The 25,594-nt window shown below is 33.3% G+C and overlaps 1 protein-coding gene across 11 annotated transcripts in view; it reads right to left on the bottom strand.

Moving 5' to 3' along the window:
* Nucleotides 1-25,594, bottom strand: part of SENP7 (SUMO specific peptidase 7) — a 155,073-nt gene that overhangs the window by 18,812 nt on the left and 110,667 nt on the right. For 10 of the 11 annotated variants that reach the window (XM_058731544.1, XM_058731549.1, XM_058731551.1 and 7 more), the window contains 8 exons: nt 23,715-23,899; nt 22,298-22,637; nt 21,036-21,190; nt 18,317-18,463; nt 12,915-12,948; nt 4,282-4,461; nt 2,421-2,683; nt 636-769 (listed from right to left, as the gene is read on the bottom strand). In XM_058731544.1, coding sequence (XP_058587527.1) covers nt 636-769; nt 2,421-2,683; nt 4,282-4,461; nt 12,915-12,948; nt 18,317-18,463; nt 21,036-21,190; nt 22,298-22,637; nt 23,715-23,899 — 1,438 coding nt within the window. The remainder of the gene's footprint in view (nt 1-635; nt 770-2,420; nt 2,684-4,281; nt 4,462-12,914; nt 12,949-18,316; nt 18,464-21,035; nt 21,191-22,297; nt 22,638-23,714; nt 23,900-25,594) is intronic. The other variant, XM_058731550.1, reaches the window with a different exon arrangement.

The following is a 25,594-nucleotide window of genomic DNA, read 5'->3' as shown; positions in this document are numbered from 1 at the left end:
CCTAAGAAGACATATAAAAGAGGAAATATGAGTAACATAGCAACTTCAGAAAAGAAAGTTCTGATAAACTCCAAAGTACCTTAAATTGAGGCATACTTTACTAAAAATAATGGAATGGCACTGACTGTTTTCTTAATAAATGTTTTTAACTTTCTCTAAAATAAAAAATTATTATTTCTATCACTAACCATCAGTGTAAGAATAAAACTCAAAACACTGGGGCGCCTGGGTGGCTCAGTCAGTTGGGTGTCCGACTTAGGCTCAGGTCATGATCTCACGGTTTGTGGGTTCAAGCCCCGCATCAGGCTCTGTGCTGACAGCTCGGAGCCTGGAGCCTGCTTCAGATTCTGTGTCTCCTTCTCTCTCTGCCCCTCCCCAACTTGTGCTCTGTCTCTCTATGTCTCTCAAAAAATAAATAAATGTAAAAAAAAAAAATTTTTTTAAGAATAAAACTCAAAACATTTACAAAGGCAAACTATTGTCAAACCATTATGGTATACACCTGAAACTAATATAATATTGTATGTCAACTATACCTCAATTAAAAAGAAAAAGTCAAACTACTTAAAATCAGCAACATGACTGAAAACTACTAATGTGTCTACCTATCACAAACAGCCTATGATAGTACATACTTCTGAACAGGTCCCGTGTGCCTGACTTCTCGCCATTCTTCATCTGGATTAGATGTAATAGAAAGTGAGTAGCAACCGCTAGTTTGCTTCTGTAGGAAGGTGTAAGTAGGCTTGGTTCTATCCATATTTGAAGGCTGACAAGAAATGGCAAAGAAAAAGATTTCCTTATAAATACATAAATGCACATTGGCTCTCAAAAGGACAAAGTCAAAACCTAAACTTCTATGAGAAAATGTGACTAAATCAACATGAATGAGTTATATCTATACATTTGGAGTTTCTACAAAGATATAGCTGAATCAAAATAACACTCTTGACCCAAACATATTGTATATACAAAGATCAAAGTTTAACTTGAAGTGTTACAGATCTGGACTCTATAATTAAAGAACAATGTGAAAACTTTACAGTTCAAAATGAAAAGATACAATAAATAGGACAAAATAAAATTTAAAAGACAAAAAGTTTATATTTGTCATAGCAAACTTTAAAAACTTTCTTTCTAGAGGTATATGGCAGAGATATACAAGCCTCTCCTAGATTCCCTTAATATTAACATCTTATATAACCACAGTACAATTTTCAAAACTAAGAAATTAACATTGGAATAATAACATAAACTAGAGACTTTATTCTGATCTCACTAGTTTTTTTACTAATATCTTTTTTTCTGTATCAGTACCCTTTAATTCCTGTCTTTCCTTGTCTTTCATGACTTTGATATTTTCGAGAGTACTGGTCAGTTATTTTGAAACTGAATTTGTTTGATTTTTCTCATGATTAGACTGAGGCTACACAATATTGGGGAAAATACCAGAGAAGTCATGTACCCTCTCAGTGTATTATGTGACAGGTACACCATGTCGGTATCTTATTCCTGGTGATATCTGCCACATTTCTCCACTGTAAAGTTATTACTTTTCTTTTGGTGATAAATAAATATTTTGGTTGAGAAACTTTGAGATTATGCACATATCCTGTTTCTCCTTAAGTTTTTACCCATTAAATTTAGTATCTCTTGGTGGGCCTTGCCTGTAACAATCATTAACTATGGTTTTTCTTTCTTTTTAATATATATATGTATTTTTTTTATTTATTTTTTTTTTTTGAGAGAGAGAGAAAGAGAGAGAAACAGAGTGTGAGCAGTGAAAGAGCAGAGAAAGAAGGAGACACAGAATACAAAGCAGGCCCCAGGCTGTGAGCTGTCAGCACAGAGCCTGATGCGGAGCTCAAACCCACAGACTGTGAAATCATGACCTGAGCTGAAGTCAGAAACTCAACCGACTGAGCCACCCAGGTGCCCCTAACTATGGTTTTTCTATGGTGGCTTTGTAATTTTTATTCCTTTTACATTTATTAGTTAAATACTTTCCTAAGAAAGAACTGTCAATTATCCACCATCAGTATTTTCCATTCATTGATTCTGAAATTTATTTGTATCAATATAGATTTTGGGTATTTATTTTATTCTTTGGTAATAATCATGTTATCATTACTGATTTTATTGATTCAATTATTCTAGCTGTGGGGTACCTGGCTGGCTCAGTCAGTGAAGCATGTGACTCTTGATCTTGGGGTTGTGAGTTTGAGCCCCATATTGGGTGTAGAGTTTACTTAAAAATAAAATAAATTAAAAATAAAATAAGACTATTTTAGTTTGGTATTCAGAGTTCCCTCAGGTTGACTCCTGAGCACTTAGGACAAAACACAGCATTTTGAAATCACCTGATTTTCAGGGAAAAAGTTTTTACTAAAACTTGACAATTATATTAATCAGATGCTAACCTGAGACACTGATTTCATCTTCATTTCTTCAGCAGCAACAGCAGGAAAAGAATAAGTCGAAGCACAATAATAATGAACAAAAGAACTTTCTTTTGAAGAGAGGTTCTGAAATAAAGGAAGTGCCTGAAACCAAGACAATGGATAAGAAAGTTCCAATTCTCCACTGGTTGTACTTATTTCTGTCATAATATCTTTTAATTTCAATTCTTCTCTTTGTGAAATAGGATTGTATAGCTCAAGAAAAATGAATTCACTGGATTTTGCTATAAAAGAAAAAATAAATCAATTTTAATCAAGTATTATATTTCAAGAGGACTATAAATAATTTAATTATTAATAACAGCATTTTGTATGTTAGTTAATAACCGAGGGAAATTAAATCCCCAAACAGGCTATTAGTAACCTAGATTCAAAACCCAAGTTTTAAATTCCTCCTGCATTAAAATGGAAACTTCACAATGGCATTAGCTACTGTATCTCTACTACCTGGCATTTGTTAATGAATGTATGAATAAATGAATGAATGATAACTAAGGAACTAATTATTTTTCTCTAGCCTCCTCCATTTATCAAATCTACCAATTAAAAAATTATTCCAACCAACCAAACACTTCCTTCAAAATCATTCTGTTTCATCAAACATTTCAACAATCGTCTCAAATTATATTCTCTCCACCCATAATAATTATAAATGGCTAGTTTTATTCCCCCAACTTCTCTGCTATTTAATCATGAATTCTCCCAATTAATTTGGAAGTAGGACAGCAAAGTAACTAAGTAGTCCTCCTTTATCCATGGTTTCATTTTCCACAGTTACAGTTACCCATGGTCAACAGCAGTCCAGAAGCAGATCTTTTTTCTGGCCTGTTGCCATAAGGTCAACAGTAGGCTAACACTACATCAAAATGCCTGTGTCATTCACCTCATTTCATGTCATCATATAAGCATTCCCTCTTCTCACATAATCACAAGAAGATGTTACACATTCATGTAACTTTTCTTACAGGATATTGTTATCATTATTCTTAGTTATTATTGTTAATCTCTTAGTGTAGCTAATTTGTATATTAAATTTCACATGTATAGGAAAGTATGTAGGTATGTCTAGGGAAAAAAACATAATATATAGAGAGTTCAGTACTATTTGTGGTTTCAGGCATCCACTGGGGTTCTTGGAATATATCCTCCATGGATAAGGGAGGGACTACTATAATATTAAAGGTATAAAATTTATTCACTACTTAACATCTTTAATATATAAGGGAGTAGAGACAGCAAGGTAGAGAGATTAAAGAGGTAAGAAAGAAGCTTACTAATCTGATTTACCCAATTCTAAACTAGACTCCTTTAGGAGTTGAAAACTAAACAAAGTTGGGAGATATTTAAGATGCATATATACAAACCAGTTTATGGGAACATACAGAAAAGTATTCAATCCAGTCTTAGAGAAATGATATATATAAGTAACTAGGTTTTATTTTTTAAAAAACTAAAGAAAATGTTGAAGGTAAAGACTTCTGTATTTTATTTAACTTTGCCATTGATTAGCTGCCACAGTTCTTTATGCAACAAGGGCAAGAAATTCATAAGAAAGGTAGCCAAGGATGGCAACTGACTAAAAGATAAAGTATTCCTTTTATTTTACTAAATAATTTCTCTTGGTTGCGTAAAATTATCAGGAGAAATTGTGTAGAATAAATAATTTACCTTGTATAATATTAAGGGCTAAAATTATTTTTAATCAAGTCTACTTAATTTCAATTCAATGAAATAATTACATTCTATTAAATTGTTTTAGAAGAAAACTATACACAGGACTTCTCAGGTTATCCTGAAATATAGAAATATTTCATATACTCACAGTGCTGGCTTAATATGGAGTTTTCTAGTTGGGTCTGAATCTCTTGAAGATAATTTGCAGAGACCCAAAGGAAAAGGATAGCTTGATTCCTTTTACTGTGATCATCATCCTTATTTTTCCATAACCCAAACCTCTTTAAATGTGTGGTATCCACTAGCAATGAAACCTCATTCAGGGAGACTGAAACAAATAAAAGGTAACAAGTTAATAAATTATCCATTTAGGAATTAACACTGATACGCTTTATGACTCTTCTTTAATACATGATGTTTTTCAAAAAGAATGATATGTGAAGTTTTACAAAAATCATTTCCAGTGTACTTCACTAACCTTGGCTGAAATACCTCAAACAATATTATTAGCATAAAAAAAATCATATTGCAACTAGAAAGGCCCAAATAATTATCAATCTCAGTTATATTCAGGAAAGGGAAATATGAAATTAAATTTTCATAGCATATAAACTTGTCCAGAGAGATTTCTTACTGGAAGTGCTATATCACCGGAAAAAAATAAAATAAGAAGGAGAAGGAGGAAGGGTGGGGGAGGGGAGAGGGAGTGGAAGAAGGGGAAGCAGGGGGAGAGGGGAAGAAAGGAAAGAAGACGACTTTATCAATGCAGACAACTAGCACGGTTTTAACTTAGAAAATTATATATTTCTATCTTGGTTAATATGATCAACCAAAATCCCCAAATGCTATCATTAGCCAATTTATTCTTATGTTTCTTCTCCTAAAATATCTGCATTCCCCTATACAGACTAGCCACTATCAAAAGATTCTCAAAAATAACATGAGCTTTTGAACGGTCTAAGATAGTATTTTTTTTTTAATTCTTCCATGTTTTGGTGCACCTGACTGGCTCAGTTGGAAAAGCGTGTAACTCTTAATCTCAGGGTCATGAGTTCAAGCCCCACATTGGGTATAGAGATTAAATAAATACATAAAACTTAAAATAAAATAAAATTCTTCCAGATTAGATTTTACTTCTTGAAACTTCTAGGAAATCACCTAGAATTATGGGTCCTTCTCTGAGTTAGCAAAAGAATCTTTCCTAAAGATTTTTTTTTTTTAATTCAACGAAATAGAGAACTGGTATAAAGAAGTCCTGAAGGTCATCTGACCCAACTTTAAGAAAACAAGCAGTTGAACAACTAATACAAGTATTGGTTAAGTATAAACTCAAGATGAATACCTATTTGAAACAAATCTCTTCGTACTCCTCCTCCTATTATCTCCTGGCACCTTGCTACTTAAAATCTACTTCTGAGCCTGAGACACTGGCATCACACTGGAGCCTGTTACAAATGTAGAATATCAGGCCACACCTTAGATGTACTGAATCAGAATTGATTTACAAATAAAACAAAACAAAAACAAAAACCCCAGATGATTCATATCACTCAACACTGAAGTTTGAAAAGCATTTTACAATAAGTACTTACATACTTAACTAGTCATCTTAATGTTCCCACACGAGCCATTCTACTTTTAAATATTTTCTTATAATCAATTAATCCATTTTAAACATCTTGTCTTTATTTCTTTCATATTTCCTCTTTCCTTCATTCATTCTCTCCTTCCCTTATTCCATTTCTCCATGCCTTTTTCTTGCTCCTTTTCTGTGTTTCAATTTTTTCCTCTGTGTCTGTCTGCATGCATACCTGCCTACTTACTCTCTATTTCATGGAAATTTTTAAAAACATTTTACATTTCTTCTTTCCCTTTCTAACTCTCTTTCTGCCTCTTGTTTATTGACATTTTCTTGGGTAATCCTTTTTAAAATCGCTTCTACCTATCAGTCTCTAGCTACCTACTTACCTATCCATCACCTACCTATGGATCTATTTGTATTTTGTACAGCTGCCTACATATCTGTCTACCTTCCTATCTAGCTGTCACCCAGTCATCAATCTTATTTTTACTGTAGCATTTTGACTGAGTTACTTTTAGATTTCTTTCCCCACTGTCCACTATTGTACTTTATTTTCTTACTGGCTCCTCCTTTCAAACCCTTCTTTTTATCTCTCATTCCCACATTCTTTCCTTCATTTCTTTTGTATTTTATTCTTAAAGACTCATCACTTAAAACTTCTCTCTCTTGCCTCCCCTTTCCCATCTTGGCCACTTCCTTTTTCTTCTCTCTTTGATAGCTTTTTTTCTTTATCTTTTCTCAGTCTAATTTATTCACTGTCCTTTTCTTTCTCTATTCTTACCTTGCTGTATACTGCCTGCTTTCCATTCTTCTTAACTTCCTCCCTTTCTCTACTTCTTTTATCCCTTTATCTCTCCTTTCTCCTTTCCTTTCATTCCTCCCTCTATTCTATCTTTGTATTTTTAAACTTTTTTCTTTTCATTACTCTTTTGTTCTCTTTCTCTTTGCATCTATTTTGTAGTCTTTCATACTGACTTAGGCCATTTAAAGTCTGCTCTGTCTCTCCCTATCTCCCTCTCTCTCTTTACCTAGCTATTCTGCTTTATATTTCTTTTTTTTTTTACACTTACTTTGACCTTTCATTTTATTTTTTCCAGATAAAATTTACTGACATAAAATTATCATATAACATTGTGTAAGTTTAAGCTAATGTTAATTTGATATATTTATTGCAAAACAATTACCATCAAAGCATTAGCTAACACCTCTGTAACTACCATTTCATATTCGTGATGAGAACATGTAAGATCAACTCTCTTCGCAATTTTCAAGTATATAATAACAGTATTATTAACTGTGATCACAATTCTGTACATTATTGATCTTATAACTGGAAGTCTATACTCTCTGACCAACATCTTCCCATTTCCCCCATGTCCCAGTCCCTGGTAACCACGATGGCTGGTGTCTGTATTTATGGTTCAGCCTTTTTAGTTTCCACATATAAGCAATATCATGCAGTATTTGTCTTCCTCTGACTTATTTCAATTAGTAAAGGCCCCCAAGGTCCATCCATGTTGTCACAAATGGCAAGATTTCATTCTTTCTCAAGATTAATATTCCATTGTACATATACACCACAAAATTATCCATTCATCAACAGACACTTAGGTGGCTTCCAAATTTTGGCTACATGAATAATGAGGGGTGCATATATCTTTTCAAAATCCCGTTTTCATTTCTTTTGGATATAAACCCAAAAATGGGACTGCTGGATCATACAGTTTTATTTGTAATTTCTTAAGTCTATAGACCATTTTCCACAGTAGCTGTACCAGTTTACAATCTCAACAACAGTGTACTTGCTCATTTCTTGCCATTTTGATGATAGCCATTCTAACAGGTGTAAGGGAATATCTCATTGTGGTTTTGATTTACATTTTTGTAATGATTAGTGATGTTTACCATCTTTTCATGTGCTTATTTGCCATTTGTATATCTTCTTTGGAAAAATGTGTATTCAGTTCCTCTGCCCATTTTTCAATCAGACTTTTTTTTCCTGCTGAATTCTCTGAGTTCTTTATATATTTTGGATATTAACTCCTTCTCAGATATTCCACAGAATGCTTTTTCTTTTTTGCTGATTCTTTCCTTTGCTATGCAGAAGCTTTTTTGTTTGATGTAGCTCCACTTGTTTATTTTAGCTTTTGCTGTCTTTGCTTTTAGTATCGAATCCTAAAAAATCATTGCCAAGAATGATAGAAAAAAGCATTGGGGATAAGTTTTTTCACAAGTTTTATGGCTTAAGATCTTACATTTAAGGCTTTAATCCATTTTGAGTTGATTTTTGTATATAATACAGGTAGGAGTCCAGTTTCATTCTTTTCCTTGTGGCTGTACAGCTTTCCCAACATCATTTATTGAAAAGACTATCCTGTCTCCATTGTATATTCTTGGCTCCTTTGTTGAAAATTAACTGACCATATATGCCTGGGTTTGTTTCTGGGTTCTTAATTTCGTTCCACTGTTCTATGTGTCTGTTTTTATGCCAATACAAAACTATATTGATTACTATAGCTTCGTAATATAGTCTGAAATCAGGAAGTATGAGGACTCCAGCCACGTTCTTCTCACGACTGTTTTGGCTATTTGGGGTCTTTTGTTGTTCCAGACAGATGTTAGAACTGTTTTTTCTATTTCTATAAAAAATGTCATTGAGATTTTGATAGGTATTACATTGAATCTGCAGATCACTTTGGGTAGTATGGACATCTTAACAACAATAATTCTTCTAATCCATAAGCTATGTAACTTCCCCATTCTGAAAAATGTCAGTGAAACTGGCAGCAAAGACAAAAAGATTAAAAGAGTAAAAACCTTCAGGAAACTTCTCAGCATTTCTTCCTCAGTCAGCTCATAACCCCAAATAATTGATATTATTTCTGTGCAATCTAGACAATTATTACTAATCCAAATGTACCAACCTCTTGGCATAAAAGCTTAATTTTCTTTAGAAAAAAGATTTAACACCATCATTAAGGAAAGTTTACCTCATTACAAATTTTCCCCCAATATTTGGTTTATTCTGTAACAGGAATATAGCAGTAACTGAAAATGGGAGTTGTCTATCATCTGTCCTACCCACTATTAGCGATCTTAGTAACAGACCCTAATTTTATTTAGAAACCAAGATACTTAGCTGTTAGAAACTATTTCCTAGCTTCCTTTGCAAATAGATGTGTGGTCAAAGGACTACCTTCTAGCTAAGAAAATGTAAGTAGACGTTAGGTGGCATGCACATCTAAGAAACCTCCTTAAAAAGGCAAGAGAGGGGCACCTAAGTGGCTCAGTTGGTTGAGCGTCCAACTCTTGATTTTGGCTCAGGACATGACAACAGTCATGAGATCAAGCCCCATATCGACCTCTGCACAGAGCCTGGAGCCTGCTTAAGATTTTCTCTTTCTCTCTCCTCCCTCTGCCCCTCTCCCGTGCATATGCACTCTTTCTCTAAATAAACAAATTTTTTAAAAAGACAAGAAATAGGTGGTATGTGTGTGTTGTTGTTGTTGTTGTTGTTGTTGTTTTTACCATTTTCTCCTTCCTCCTGCTTTCTACCTAGAACGCAACCATGATGACTAAAGTACAAGCAGCCATTTGGACCATGAGACAAACTTAGAAATAGAAGTCATACATTAGGAATGACACAGTACAAAAACAATAGGGCCAGGACCTCTGATGACCAAACGAAACACCGTATCAGCCCTCTTCAGCCTACCTCTGGATTTCTTCTTTGGAAAGGGAAAATAAATTATTTTCTTTAAGCCACAGCCAAACATAATTAATAGCTAATATTAATATGTAAATCATTATTTCTCTCAGCTACTACTGAAAAAGAATAAACATCTAGATCTAGGTTCCTTATGTATAAAAACCTTTTTATATGCATGCCTTGTTTATAAAAGATTTTTATATATGCATATACAGAATTTGTGGAAGAAGACTAATGTTTTCCTCTTATATTACAAAATCATAAAGCCATTACTACTGAAGAGAGTATTTTCCCTAATTGTTAATTTTAAAATACTTTTTAAATGCTTGTTTATTTTTGAGAGATTGAGAAAGACAGAGCATGAGCAGGAAAGGGACAGAGAGAGACAGAGACACAGAATCTGAAGCAGGCTCCAGGCTCCGAGCTGTCACCACAGAGCCCAATGCGGGGCTTGAACTCGTGAACCTTTCCATAATTTTTTATTAAAAATGTCTTTCAAAAGTAACTTGGAACAGAAAAGTTATAAAAGCAATATTTGAAACAAGATATAAATATTAACTATTAAAACCTAAAATATTATTTTTGAGGTTTGTATCATACATATTTGAGAAGTAGCTCTGTTACACAGGTCTTTATAGATTATAGATGATGTAGTGGGATTACAACAAACTGAAAATCTTCTGCACAGCAAAGGAAATCATTAACAAAATGAAAAGGCAACCTATGGAATGAGAGAAAATATTTGCAAACCATATATCTGATAAAGCGTTAATATCCAAAATATATAAAGAACCCAGAGAACCCAACAGAAAAAAAAAATCCATTTAAAAAATGGGCAGAGGGATGCCTGGGTGGCTCAGTCAGTTAAGCATCCGACTTTGGCTCAAATCATGATCTCACAGTTCGTAATCAAGCCCTGTGCTGGGCTTTGTGCGGACAGCTCGGAGCCTGGAGCCTACTTCAGGTTCTGTGTCTCCCTGTCTCTCTGCCCCTCCCGTGCTCACACTCTGTCTCTGTCTCTCTCTCAATAATAAATAAACGTTAAATTTTTTTCCTTTTTTTTTTTTTTTTAATGAGCAGAAGGGCACCTGGATGGCTCACTCAGTTAAGTGTCTGACTTGTTTTCAGCTCAGGTCATGATCTCAAGATAGTGAGACTGAGCCCCACATGGGGCTCATGTTGGGCATGAAGCCTGCTTAAGGTACCCTCTTTCTCTTTCCCTCTCCTTCTCTCTCTCCACCCTCCCCACCCTATCCTGCCCCATGTGGGCATGCACGTGCAATCTCTCTCTTTAAAAAAAGAAGAAGAAGAATGGGCAGAGAAACTGAATAGACATTTTTCCAGAGAAATCATACAGACGGCAAACAGATACATGAAGAGACACTCAACATCATTAATCACCATAAAAATGGAAATCAAAACCACAATGAGATATCCCCTCATACCTGTCACAATGGTCATTATTTAAAAAAAAAAAAAAGTGTTAATAAGGACGTGGAGAAAAGGGAACCCTTGGGGCACTAGGTGGCTCAGGTGGTTAAGAGTCCAAGACTTTGGCTCAGGTCATGATCTCATGGTTTGTGAGTTCAAGCCCCACACTGGGCTCACTGCTGTCGGCCTATCTGCACAAAGCCTGCTTCAGATCCTCTGTTTCCCTTTCTCTGCCCCTTCCCCATTTGTGCTCTCTCAAAAATAAATAATAAAACATTAAAAAAAGAAAAGGGAACCGTGAACACTGTTGGTAGGAACGTAAACTGGTGCAGCTACTGTGGAAAACAGTCTGTAGGTTCCTCAAAAAATTAAGAGAACTACCATACGACCCAGCAATTCCAGTTCTGAGTATCTATCCAAAAGAAAAGAGAAAAAACATTAACTCAAAAAGATGCATGCACCCCCACGTTCACTGTCCCATTATTCACAATAGCAAAGATATGGGAATGACTTACATATCCATCAAAGGATGAACGAATAAAGAAAATGTGTTATGTATATAAAATGGAATATTATTCAGCCACTAAAAAGAAAGAAATTTTGTCATTTGAGACAACATGGATGGGCCCTAAGGGCATTGTACTAAGACCGAGAAATACAAATACTGCATGATATCACTTATATGTGAAATTAAAACACACACACACACACACACACACACACACACACACACACAGACAAGCTCATAGATATAGAGATCAGATTACTGGTTGCCAAAGACAGAGGGTGGAGTGGGCAAAATGGGTAAAGAGGGTCAAAAGGTATAAACTTACAGTTATAAAATAAATAAGTCACGGGGATATAGCCTAAAGCGTGTGACTATAATTACTAATACAGTATTGCACATGTGAAAGTTGCTAAGAGAGATCTTAAAAGTCATCAATCACCAAAAGAGAAAAAAAAAAACCTTTTGCAACTGTGTATGGGGAAAGATGTTAACTAGACATACAGTCAGGATCATTTTGCAATATATACAAATACCAAATCATTATGGTGTACACCTGAAACCAATATAAAGTTACATGTCAACTGTACCTCAAGTTAATTAAAAAAAAAAAGAATATGAGAGAAGCACTGTCACATAGGTATTTTTTTAATGAAAAAAAGCACTTTCTTTTATGAAATTATTTCCTTTTAAATCATAGGTTTTTGTTTCTTCTATTTAGAAGTTAATGTTATATTATTCTATAACTTGTTTAAACATCCTAATTAGGAATATCAATATATTTATTCTGTGCCTAGCCTTATTATTCTTACCACTTATAGCAGCTTCCTGATTATTAGATTATCATAATATATAATTGTGGTTCTGTGCATGGGTACCTGCAGAGTCTGATTAAAATTACTTTGATCACTTCTTCAGTCTTGGAACAGAAGCTTCCTCTCTTCCCTAGTTCACTTGTGAAGTGGATATTTGTGTATATTTTTCTTCCTCATTCTTTTCCTTATTCATTCTCTAAAGAGACTATTCTCTATTGCTTCTTATTTTTCTTAGTGTCATTATTCTGAAATGATTTTACTTGGGGAAAGAATAAGAAAACGTTCTGAGTCTTTGCATATTATAGGTACAATTTCACATCTACTTTGCTTTACTCAGATAAGAAAAGATATTAAAAATCTCTTCTAACTCCTATGCAAAACCATTTTACATATTTTGTACAGCATTATAAATTTTCCTTACACTTCCTATTTTTCATACATTTCATCATACCAAAATCTTCTTGCTATCAAAACTTTATTTCTGTTAATCCCAAAAAGTTACCATGAGTCCCTTATTATTCAAGCCATTAAAACAATAGTTTACTATTTTCGATGTTATAAAACACTTTAACACCTTTTGAAGCTGCTTAAAAAAGTGTTAACTAGAAACACATTATTAACCTTAGTTTTACTTAATTTCTATACTGGAAAAAATTATGGCTGCAGAAAGATTTCAAAGTTTTGCTATTTTATGTTCAAAATTACAGTGTAAAAAGATCATAAGACAATGATAGCTTACCTTGAAATGGGATCTTAACATACTTTGTCGTGAACTAAAGAAAAAACAGAAAAGAAAAATGAGTTACCACTCAACGTATGTTTCCATTCAAAATTTTCAATTTTTCTTTTTCAAACACAAGTATATATTCAAAGTCGATACTAAAAGTGCTCAAGTCTTTTTTTTATTTTCTTATTATTTTCAAATGTTTATTTGTTTATTTTGAGAGAGAGAGAAAAAGAGAGAGCATGAGCAAGGGAAGGGCAGAGAGAGAGAGGGAGACAAAGGATGTGAAGCAGGCTTTGTGCTGACAGCAGAGAGTCAGATGTGGGGCTTGAACCCACTAAGCGTGAGATCATGACCTGAGCCAGAGTCGGACACTTAACCAACTGAGCCACCCAGGAGCCCCTCAAGTCTTTTTATCAATAAACCAAGAAAATGTAAAGACTTAGTTTTTATGGAAGAACCCAGCACATGTAATTTAATTCTCAATGTGCTCATTTGTAAAAACCAGTAAGACTTTATTTAACATATTTTCAAAAATGTTTCCTGAATATTTATAGAAGAAATAAGACAAAGTCTTAAGAAACTGCCAAGAAACCCAACAAGGTATCAGTGATTTTGGTAAATAAACCACAAAACAAGGTTTAATTCTTGGCTTTGTTGACATTTTGGCACTCATATTTCTTTCCATGTTACAAATCCCCTTCCAACTGAGGATTTAGCCAGGTTTTTGTTCTTTCTGCTCTTTCTGTGCCAGGACACTAATTTTCTCTAGGAATCTTTTGTATACATCTGACCTTAAGTATTGTTTTTATAATAAACTCAAGAATCGTGGAGCACCTAAATCTTACATGTTCTACCTAAAATAGGCTTGTGCTCTTAAGTTTGTTTTTCCATTAATGCCAAATAAACTCATACCTATTTATTTATTATTCAGGTTCTCTTTTGATCAATACATTTGTGAAATTGTTTACCAAATGAAGGGTACAGTCTGTGAACACAAAACAAAATCAAAAAGGGTCTTGGTACCTGGTTACCTAAATTACTACCAACAGAGTTCCAGATAAGTAGCAAACAATGCCCAGTGAAGCCACAGGGTTACTGTGACTCCATTTCTTTTTCTAATTTAAGACTTACTTCATATTGTAGTTTCATAAATATAAAACTCATATTGCAGAGTCTAAGTCAGCCACTAAAGCAAAATTCAAGCAAACGGACATATGAGTTAAAAGCTGAATTTGAGGTTCAAATCCTATCTCTAACTCTACCACTTATACAAACAGTTAAGTAGGTAAATTTAGGTAACTTACTGAACCTCTGTCAGCTTTAAATTAAAAGCCTTAATCAAAAGGAGCAATTATCATTAGACACAGCATCTGATTAAGTGTATTATCTAGTTTAATTTAGTCAAATACATCTCATTATTCTGTCACTTTCACACAACTGTTTATATATATATATATATATATATATATATATATATATATATATATATATATATGCATACACACACACACACACATATATATGGTGTATATTTTCCTTTCTCAAATTTTGACTTATTTCACTGTGTCTTTAATCTCATAAAATATATCTTGGCAAATGTAAATAACTAGTTACAGAAAAATGAATATAAGGAATGTTTGCTTTTGAGATTTTATAGACATTACTATAAAATTATGAATTAGAAGTAGTGTATTTAAGTATCTTGGCCTCAACTTTGTCATCAGTCTCTCATTCTTCCACAATAAGCATTCTTGTCCTACCAAATCTTTCAGCATGGCAAAGATCTGATATTCATTTACACCTTTGTGTGATGACTAAGCCAACATGTAACGTCTCCCAAAAGCAAAGCCCTATTCCCAGCAAAAATTTAATCCCCTGTTGGGAAAATAAGGCAGATGTTTTTGTCAGAGTAAGGTAAACTCAGTTCTCTGAAATCATACCATATCCATTTTGTAACTTCTTACAAAAGCCAGTATAGTTCTCTGAACACAATGCGTACTTAATAAACATTTGTCCCACTATCAACAAAGTTGAGAAATAAAAACTAAAATGTTCACGTCCATTGCAGCATTCTCTACCTTAAAAAATAATACTAACTTAAATGTCCAACTCTATGAAAATGGACTCTGATTTAAGTAGTTTCCCACTCTAGGTATTTTTCCGGTTTAGCTAAAATGTAATTATCATGAGAGTGAGAACAATATCTATCTCTAGCTAATCTATAACAACACATTATTTATTTTTTTTAAATTTTTTTAATGTTTATTTATTTTTGAGACAGAGAGAGACAGAGCATGAGCAGGGTAAGGGCAGAGAGAGAGGGAGACACAGAATGTGAAGCAGGCTCCAGGCTCTGAGCTGTCAGCACAGAGCCCAATGCGGGGCTCGAACTCACGAACTATGAGATCATGACCCGAGCCAAAGTCGGATGCTTAACCGACTGAGCCACTCAGGCGCCCCTCTAGAACAACACATTAATACTCATTAAACATCTGGGAAATGACTGAGTTTAATTATCTTATTTATTCCCCCACAAAAAATTCTTCAATTTCTAAGTTACAGAGCATTATGAACAGTGTCTGAAAAGAGATTATATAAAAAGTCTTTTGAGGGGTGCCTGGATGGCTCAATCAGTGAAGCGTCCGACTACAGCTCAGGGCATGATGTCACAATTTGTGAGTTTGAGTCCTACGTGGGGCTCTGTGCTATCAGCGCAGAGCTGCTTCAGATCCTGTGTCCCTATCTCTCTCTATCCCCCTCCCTCTCTGCCCAACTCTCAAAAGTAAATACACATTAAAAAATAATAAAAATAAATACGTCTTTTGAATCCTTGAAAGTTTTTTTTTTTTTAGTTTATTTATTTATTTTGAGAAAGAGAGCAAGTTCACTCATGCGAGTGCGTGAGGTGCAGAAAGAGGGAGAGAGATAGAGAGAGAGAATCCCAGGCAGGCTCTGCACTGACAGTGCAAATCAGGGGTGTGAACTCATGAACCATGAGATTATGACATGAGCCAACATCAGACACTTAACCAACTGAGCCACCCAAGTGCCCGAATCCTTGAAAGTTTTAAGACTTTTCCCTTTTTCCCTTTTGCATGTTATGCATTATTTTTAATTTCTAAAATTGCTTATGCTCTCTCCTTAGTAACATAACTGTTTTAATTTTTGTAGAGTTCTTCTCAGTATTTCTTCATATACATATATTATACCTGCATATATTTGCTTTATTTTACTAAATTATTTTCCTTTAAACATTTAAGTTTTCATTTCAATTATAACAAATGTTCCAACAAACATGAAACACATTTTTAAAACCTACTTTATCACATTTATTGAGTATTTGCACTCCCCTACCACCAATAACAAATACTGGGACAACCAAAATGTCCCAACAGTCAGGAATTAAGGACAACACAAATACCCCCAAATAGGTACATGAACTAACTTCATATAATAATGGCAAGTTACGAAACAGTATATATGTCACATGCTTTTGATTTAAACATATATATGTATCTAACGAAGAATACAGAATGATATATACACTGTAGAGTTACTGGCAATTGTCTCTGGGCAAGCAAGATTATAGGTATTCTTTAAACTGTTTCTTTATTCAATTGTTCTCTTAAAAAAATTTGTTTTAACACTTATGTATTTTTTGAGACAAAGAGAGACAGAGCGTGAGCAGGGGAGGGGCAGAGAGAGAGGGAGTCACAGATTCCAAAGCAGGCTCCAGGCTCCGAGCTGTCAGCACAGAGCCTGACATGGGGCTCAAACTCACAACTGCAAGATCATGACCTGAGCCAAAGTCAGACACTTAACCAACTGAGCCACCCAGGCACCCCTCAATTGCTTTTCTGTTTGGTCTTCTTTTTTGCCCATAACAAGCCCACCTAACTGTAATATACAATTAATATATTAACTAATGACAATCCACTGCTGAATATTTATGTTGGATTTTCCTCCCCTGACTAATCAATTGTTGTCATATATTTATATTATCTAATTTTTTACCATCACAAAGAAGCCAACAGAAAAAAAGTGATTAAACTGAATTTAAAATAAAAAAGTAAAATGGGGATAAGGGGAGTGAAGACTGTAAAAAGTGCATGAAATTCCTTAACAGAAAAAAATTGTAATATCACCCCAGGCATGCCAAAATCATTAATATCTAAAAACTACTGCTTAGGGAATATTAATTTTAAACAAACTATTATTGTGTTTTCATCCAAATAAATTTTAACTATATCACAAGTTACTACTGTTTGTAGAACGCAGAATTTGCTAGATTTATACATGAAATTAGGTCTTCCTCCTGCATGGTCACCAAGTAAACATATACTTTATGTCTTAAATCGTATGCTGGCTTCTCTGTGAAGTCTTCTCTGATTCTTCCAGACAGATATTCCCATATGCACCCTTCTTGTCCATATTTCCATTGTACAAAATATCTATTTATGTGTCTGTCTCTTCCATTAGACTACAAGTTCCATGAATGCACAGACCATGTCTTACCATTTTAATATTCCCTGCCTTATCCCTAACACAGTAAATATTAATAAAACTTTTGGGAGAATACCTCAGTTATAATCTGACATGGTCAATACAATTCAACCAACGTTTTAAGTGCCTATTTAGGTGTGAACCATTTATGGAAGATGTAAAAGCGAATAAAAGTATGGCTCTTCACCACAAGATGTTTAAAGGCTAAAATTGAGAGGTTTAGGCAAAAATGTAAAAACAATTATGAACACAAAGAATAAATCTTACAACAGATGTACAAAGTGTTATAAGTACATAGTAAAGGGAGAAGTTATTTCTGGTTAGAAAAGAGAAATCAGGAAAGGTTTCCTAGAAGAGGAAGTATTTCAGATAAACCTTAAAAGATAGTTAGAATTTTAATAGGCAGAAATAGAAAATATAGAGAACAGAGTAAAATCCAGTATAGTTTTCATAATATAATATGTGAGACAGAACACTGAAAAAAAATGGAATAGGAACTATTCCTGGAGACCTTTAAATAAATTTAGGAATTTGATGAACTCAGTTTACAATTTAAGCCAGCAAAATAAGATTTCTTTTTGCTCTCAACTATACCCTGAATAAAAATTTACTTTACCACCAAATAAGTTTAGGAACCCAAGGAATATCAGTACTATGTATGATTTTCATACATGATCTTCATTAGAATAGTCAGATCAAAGATGTAATTTTAAGATATTCTCTTATGATTTTAGGATTTCCCCCAATTAATGACATGTATCAAAGTAGGTATAATATATATTCAAAATGTCCCATATAAAATTAAACTCAATTCTATTTTCATTTGTAGTAAAAAAAAAAAAAAAAAAAAAAAGATAATATGTAAATGCTTTGTCCAAAATCTAAAACAAAAACATATTAAATATACTTACTGTAACGCAACCTTTAGAAGCTCCTTTTATTTTACCAATATAAACAGAAGTAAATATAAAATCCAGTTGTAGATCCATGTCATTACTAGGTAAAATACAGGAAATGTTTTCCATGACAGGATTATATGGACATAATTCAGATGAAGCCTAACAAGGAATAAATTATAAAATGCATATAACCCTAAGTATTATACAAATGTGACAATGATTTTCAAAGTGAAATACTTCTTTAAATTATTAATGCGTTTATGAAGGATTTTGTACTGTTCTTACTGTGAAAAAATACTTATCTAGATTTTTTTTTCTTAAAAAGTATATGATTTACTTTGAGACTATTACTCTTAATAGTTGAATCTTAAATTAACTCCATAGGCCTAAACTCCAGAAATATATCTTCCTTTATATTAAAGCCATGATTGTAAATTCAGTATTCCCTGATAGGCTTTATTCATTTTTAGCTCAACAGAAATAAATTAAGATTTACATAGTATTTTAGTTTAAAATAAGTTCCTAAATATTATGTCTTTTAATCGCCATAACCACCCCATGAGGTAGTCTGGGTGTTTTGTTTTTTTGTTTTTGTTTTTTTTCCATTTCATAAGTAAAACTAATAGATGTGTGGATTGGTTAAGTTACTTGTCCAAGGTCATGAAGTCAGGATGAAACAAACCCAGGTTTCTATCTCCAGGTCAAGGGTTATTTCAACCATATACAATTGCTTCATAAACCAAGATGATGCTCTTAGGTAATGCACTTCAAGGGATGTAAGTACCTAAGAACCATCTGTTATATCAAATCTATATGCTTTTTACTCTTTCCATGTCTGAAAATAGCCAACCAGTTGCCTAAAACTTCAAAATTCATAGTGCTTCCAAACAACTACATAACTGTACTTTTAAATTAGAACAGACTACCAGGAAGTATCAGCAGTAGCTGTTTCCCACAATCTCTTCTGAATTTTAAACTGCTTTCAAATGACTTTTTGAACTCCACATTTCCCTACCCTTGATACATTATTCCTCTTTAACCCTAACATCACTAACAACTAAATAAATTACCACCAGAGCAATTATGCATGTGTATTCACTCTCCTCCTACCTCTAGGAAATGCGATTATTCTTACTCTGAAACACATGTAGTACTCATTATTCTTCACTCAGCTCACAAATGAATTTATCTGCTTAATAAAAAAATCTTTGTCATTCTCATCTTTTATTGCTTACTCTATTCTTATTCCTCAAAGAACAGGTACCAAATCAACTACAGGTGATTCTAATCAGTTAGACAGCTAACTGTTTGTAAGCATGTGTGTGTTTTAAGTGATAAAATGAGAAGATGGATAAAAAGAATTTCTCATTGGGGCCTCAAATTTTGCAAAGACTAACTACCTCCTAAAAATGGCCAACCCATGTTTCTCATAACTTCATTTAAAACTGAAAACAAAGGAAGGTGTGGAGATATTAAGGTATGCTGCCCTATAGATCTTAGTAGGTCTTCACATTATTTATTGCCTAGTTGCGATCATATTCAGTCAGTTCTACAAAAAAAGTTACTTTCTTATAATATGATCATTTCACACTGTATTATCAAGGTATATACTGCCAAGGAAACTATAATTCATTTAGAAATTTGAACTCCTTATCAATAATGACACGGTTTTCATTACAAATACAACTAAACCATTAAGTAGGCTACTTGCCCAATCAAGCAAAAATGGCTACATTTTAACAAAACTTCCAAACATAGCTGCTAAGGTGCTTTCTGTATAGAGTACCAAATGCAACAGAAACAGCAGTGAAACAATAATCAGACCACCAGACTTTTTATAGAACTGACCCAATTCTTCATCACACCTTAGAGGATAATAGCCTCAGACATTATTAAAAAACAAACCAACAGAAGTTTACCATAATCATTACGATTATGATTAATGATTATGATTATCATAATCAAATTATCTGCATTGATAATCATTTCTTTAAAATAGGATAATTAGAGGCTGATAATAAGAATGAATACTGAAAACAAATGATTTGAACCTCATTTTACAGCTACACTCTTGTAGTACTATGTCAAAACACAACTCGCTGACATTAAAGCAACAAGACATTTCCCATTTATTATTTTCTGTAAGAAGGAAAAGACAAAGGACTTACCACATTGATAGGTTTGTGACACTCTTCTAAATGCTTTCATATGTTACTTCACTTAAAATAATCTTATTATCCTCATGGAACATATGAGGAAACTCAGGCTTAAAGAAGTTAAGTGACTTGCCCAAATGACAGAGTCAAGATTTGAACCCAGGTCTGTAATCTCCATAAGCCATGTTCATTCCTCTATATCATGCTGCTTTAAGAGCATGTGAGGAAAAAAGTAATCTCAGTACTGGAAGACCAGACAGACTAATATTGGCAACTGTTTAATTCTAAGAAATTATGATAAAGTGGTTAACTGTCCAATTAGAATCTTTAAGAAAAAAAAAAGTATTCAAGTCATAGAATATTTAGACTGAAAAAATATAAATGACAAAAAAATAATTCCTTCACTTCAAAATAAGAACTACACATTTCCTTCAAACTAATATGAAAATTATCTCAAAATTCAAACTAAGAAAATTTGTAATTTTTACAATAATATTCTGCTTGATGAAAGAAACAATCATTAGCCAATAGTGTATATTTCACTGTTAATCTATGAGAAAGCAGAAATAAATTACCTGTACAGATTCACATGTCATCAATGGTTCTGACAATGCTGCTTCAGAAGTACTCTCATTGTCATTAGTGATGACATGGTCTTGCTTAGGTTGTAACTTAAGAATTTCTGAACTTTTATGTTCAACAGGTCCTTCTTCATCACTGGAAACAACAACTAAAAAGGAAAAATCATTCTTTAAATGTATCACAATAATCACACATCAAACAGAAAACTTTCCAATTGAAGCAACATATCCCTTCATAATACCATTAAAATTTAATCATCTAACTTTGTTCAACTTAGAAACTGGACTACCATTCATTATCTGATTTATACTAGTTAAATGCAATATTCCATATCACTGCTATTATTTAGCAGTTACCTACAACCTCATCTTCTGGAGGATCAAGACATTTAAAAATGGATAAAGACATGAGGAGAACTTAGGAACAAGTTCTAGTTAGAATAATAAAAATCTATTATGCCACCACTCTAAATTGTACTGTAACTCCGGTTACATTCAGTTTCTTCCAGAAGGAAGCAATGGATGGATAAGAGAAGATGTGGGAGACTAGTCACTGTATATCCTTTAAAACCTTTTTTTGAACCATGTGAGTGTACCAAACACTTGCAAATAAATCAAAATTAATGACCATAATTATATAGCACTCAAATTCTGCACTTCAGCTTCATCAACCAAAATGTCAATAATAATGGTCCTTCCAGAATCCTTTTAAAAACTACTGAGCTGGGGCCCCTGAGTGGCTCAGTCAGTTAAGCACCTGACTCTTGATTCTGCTTCAGTTCATGCTCTCACGCACACTTGAGATCTGAACCACACTTGAGATCTGAACGCACAGTGCCAAGCCTGCTTAGGATTCTCTCTCTCCCTCTCTCTCTCCATCCCCTGCTTGTTCATTCTATCTCAAGTTCATTCTACCTCAAGCACGTGTGCATGCACATTTGCTCTATCAAAATAAAATAAATAAACTTAAAAAAATAAAATAAAAAATAAAAACTACTGAGAAGATGAATGACAGTTCACAACTGTAAAAAAAAAAAAAAAAAATACTCCTGCCTTCCAGTAATCCACTGTTTACCTAAATTAATACTACAACAAAGTCCCAAAACTCCAAGTCTCTTTTTTTCCTCAAGTTAATATATTCCACAGTGATGCTACAAACAGCTTATTGCCTCGGAAAAATTTGTTTGAGAGGAGAAACAGAACAACTAACTAAAGCAGAGAAAATTAAAAGATATTACAATCCTACTGTTACTTACTTGGTTCAACGGATACCAAAGACTGGTTCCCTTCACTGTGTTCACTTAAAGCAGGCTTTTCTATTACATTCAACTCACTCTCATTCTTCTCAACCAGGGTAGAATTCCCCATGGAATCAGTGGAACTAGAGCTCTCAAAAGTTTCAGTGGCTGAAGAGTCAGAGGTACTTTTGGGAGCAGCACTCAAAGCCAACTTCTGACTATCAAGTGAGGATAGTTTAGCAAAATCACTTTCTATAGGTTCAGGTGTAATTTCTTCAAGCACTTTTGAGTCTTGATGATAGTTTTCACTTGACTTTTTAAACTCAGCAGATACTGTAGAGTCATTTTCTTGTTTTATCTGAACAGAAATAAATGCACACAAAAAGTTAGTACTTTTCAAATTTGGCTAAAGAATTTTTTAAAGTTTGAATTCCTAAAGAAGAATATAAATGTAAAAATATTATACAGGGACAGAAAACTACACAATTATACTATATTACTCTTGCCAGGGAGTAAAAAGTACTTTTCCCAAGTAAAAAGATAGAGAGTTGGTCTGTCCAATCAAATACTCAAACATTTTTTTTAAAAGGCCAGGATATGGAAATTCCCATACGTATTTACAAGTGGTTTAGATGGTCTCCCACAAACTAAGTCAACTTAGAATAAGAGGAACTTTTCTTTTACAATTTTATTTTGCAAAAGTAATGAGACCATATGACATCATGTGATTTCATTAACAAAAGCAAAAAATTAAAACTTAGTAAAACAATATGAAAAACTATTCATCAATCACTGCCGTCACACTGCTATTACCATTTAAATCTAAATCATGTTTATAACTCAAAGGTCCTGAAAAGTCCTGAAAGGCCTTGTGAATCAAAGGAGTAAAAAAATTATCTTCTTATACTTTTATTAACTGTATACTAAGTTTTGAAAATAGGTAATGTGTGCATGAAGTATCATAATTCTTTATATGCAACAAACTCCCTAAACTCTAGGCAGAGAAAGGCTTCAAGAAGTTGGCAAGTAAATTACTACTGATAAAAGAAATCTGGTAGTACTTTTACACAGCATATGAAAAAGCAATTGACTGGACAGTATGGATAGAGTATTAATAGTTTTTGTTAAAATAAGAGAAAATAAAACAAGTCTGATGGATAAATACCAAACTACTAAGTAAGGAGTGGTATCAAAGAAGGAACATATTTAATTTTTTTTACTTGTTCATATTTTAAATTTGCTCTAATAGCTATATTACTGAAAAAAGTTTCATTTAAATTATTTTTTAAAAATCAAAGAATTAAAAAATTGCCAAAAAAAGAAAGAAATCTGATGACAAAAGCAGAAAGCTGTAAGAACAATATCTAATTCATAGTCAATTCATTTTTATCATAGCATAAATTATTTCACATGACATCTAAATACCTATACTTACTATCTGTTCTGCTGACTCATACAAAGAAGAAGTAGAATTATGAGAATCAGGTAAATTACTTCTAAGCCTTTTCTTTCTCTTCCTGGAAGTCAGAGTGGGTTCCATTTTTGAATCAGAAAATGTATCATCTTTATTTTTGCTCCCCTCTTCAAGATGATCACAACCTCTACTTCCACTACTGAGGTCTTAAAAAACAAAAGAGACATAAATATGGCCAAAAAGTACAGAAAGAATCCCTTTTAGAAGAGCTCAAATAAGCATCATCAAAATTGCTACACAACTTTTAAAACTAATTTAAAACGAAGTCCCTTGGACATGAATATAAAGAAATACCCTATTCTAAACTGCATCGACAAAATAAATGTTCATTGTACGATAATGAATGAGGAAAACATAAAAAGGGAGTATTCTTTAGTAACCAAAGCAAAGCAATCAAAACATGTTTTGTTTTCTTCTTGCTATAATTACATTTGACTGTAATACAAAAAGAATGGTGGGGGGGAGGGGTGTTAATAAAATTTGGAAAATTCCAATCTTAAAATGTTTTGATAATTCATTGTGACTTTAGAAATTAGTTGTCTTTTTAAAATTTAAGTGTTACATACATGTATGTACTTTGTAAGTGAAAAAGAACAATAATTACAAAGAGTATTAGTCACTATCAATTTGTTTGTTTCTTCTTTTTAAAACTCAAGATCTCGCTTTAAGTGTCCAATAAGTCTACTAAATGCTCCATTTTTTTAAATCAACAAAGCATTATTTAAAACCCATGTGATTTATTACTAAAAATGCTTAGTATTTCAGTTAGCAAATATATGCAGTATACAAAAATACCTTCCAAAAAGTTCTACCTAACCAACTGAAGATTATCCTGAATTATATTTCTTTCCAAATCTATATAAGTACCAACCCAAAGTTTATGTAAACAAAATCACAAAGCAGCTTCCTTGAACTCCTAACTGATAATTTATGTAACACTGGGCCTGACCTCTCCATTCACTCAAAGTTCTTCAATACTACCCACCTTCTCTTCAGACTATTCTTGCTTATTCTAGCTTCACAGAAACCTAATAGCTAACATTCATTATATCTGTCATTGCTTAAAAGGTAGGCAGTGGGGCATGATTGAGGCAAAACTCCGAGATGATCAACAGTTTTCCAATTTGCAGGGCACCTGGGTGGCTGGGTCAGCTAAGCATCTGACACTTCATATTAGCTCAGGTCTTGATCTCAGGGTCATGAGTTCAAACCCTGCATTGGGCTCCATGCTGGGAGCAGAGCCTACTTAAAAACAAGAATAAAAAGAAGAGTCTTCCAATTGCCAGAAAAAACATTCTTCACTCTCCCAAAAATTAAAATCTCCTCCTAAATAATCAACACATGTGATTGTGCTTATTTTGAAAAGCACAATATTTTTTTGTAATTTTGTAAAGGTAGTCAAATATAATTTCTACATATAAATGCATCAAATTACAATTTCTAAACATAAATACTACAGCAAAAAGATTGAGAAAATAAAAGGGGCTTGAGAAAAACCTCAGTTTATTTACTATTCATAAGACTATACCATGGGAAACAAGAATAAATGTATTAGATAGAGCTTGCCATTGTAAAAATGGGATTCTGCCTACATAACATATACAATTTAACTTGCTAGTACATAAAAGTGACAAATTCCTGTAAACAAAATATTAAATATTTCCAATATAGGGGTGCCTCACTGGCTCAGCTGGTAAAGCATACAACTGATCTCAGGGTTGTGAGTTTGAACCCCATGTTGGGTACAGAGTTACTTCAAAATAAAACCTTTAAGGGGCACATGGGTGACTCAGTCAGTTGAGCACAGTACTTCAGCTCAGATCATGACTTCATGGTTCTTG

This window comes from Neofelis nebulosa, chromosome 5, assembly GCF_028018385.1.
Source record: "Neofelis nebulosa isolate mNeoNeb1 chromosome 5, mNeoNeb1.pri, whole genome shotgun sequence".
NCBI lineage: Eukaryota > Metazoa > Chordata > Mammalia > Carnivora > Felidae > Neofelis > Neofelis nebulosa.
This window is presented reverse-complemented; position numbering and strand designations above follow the sequence as displayed.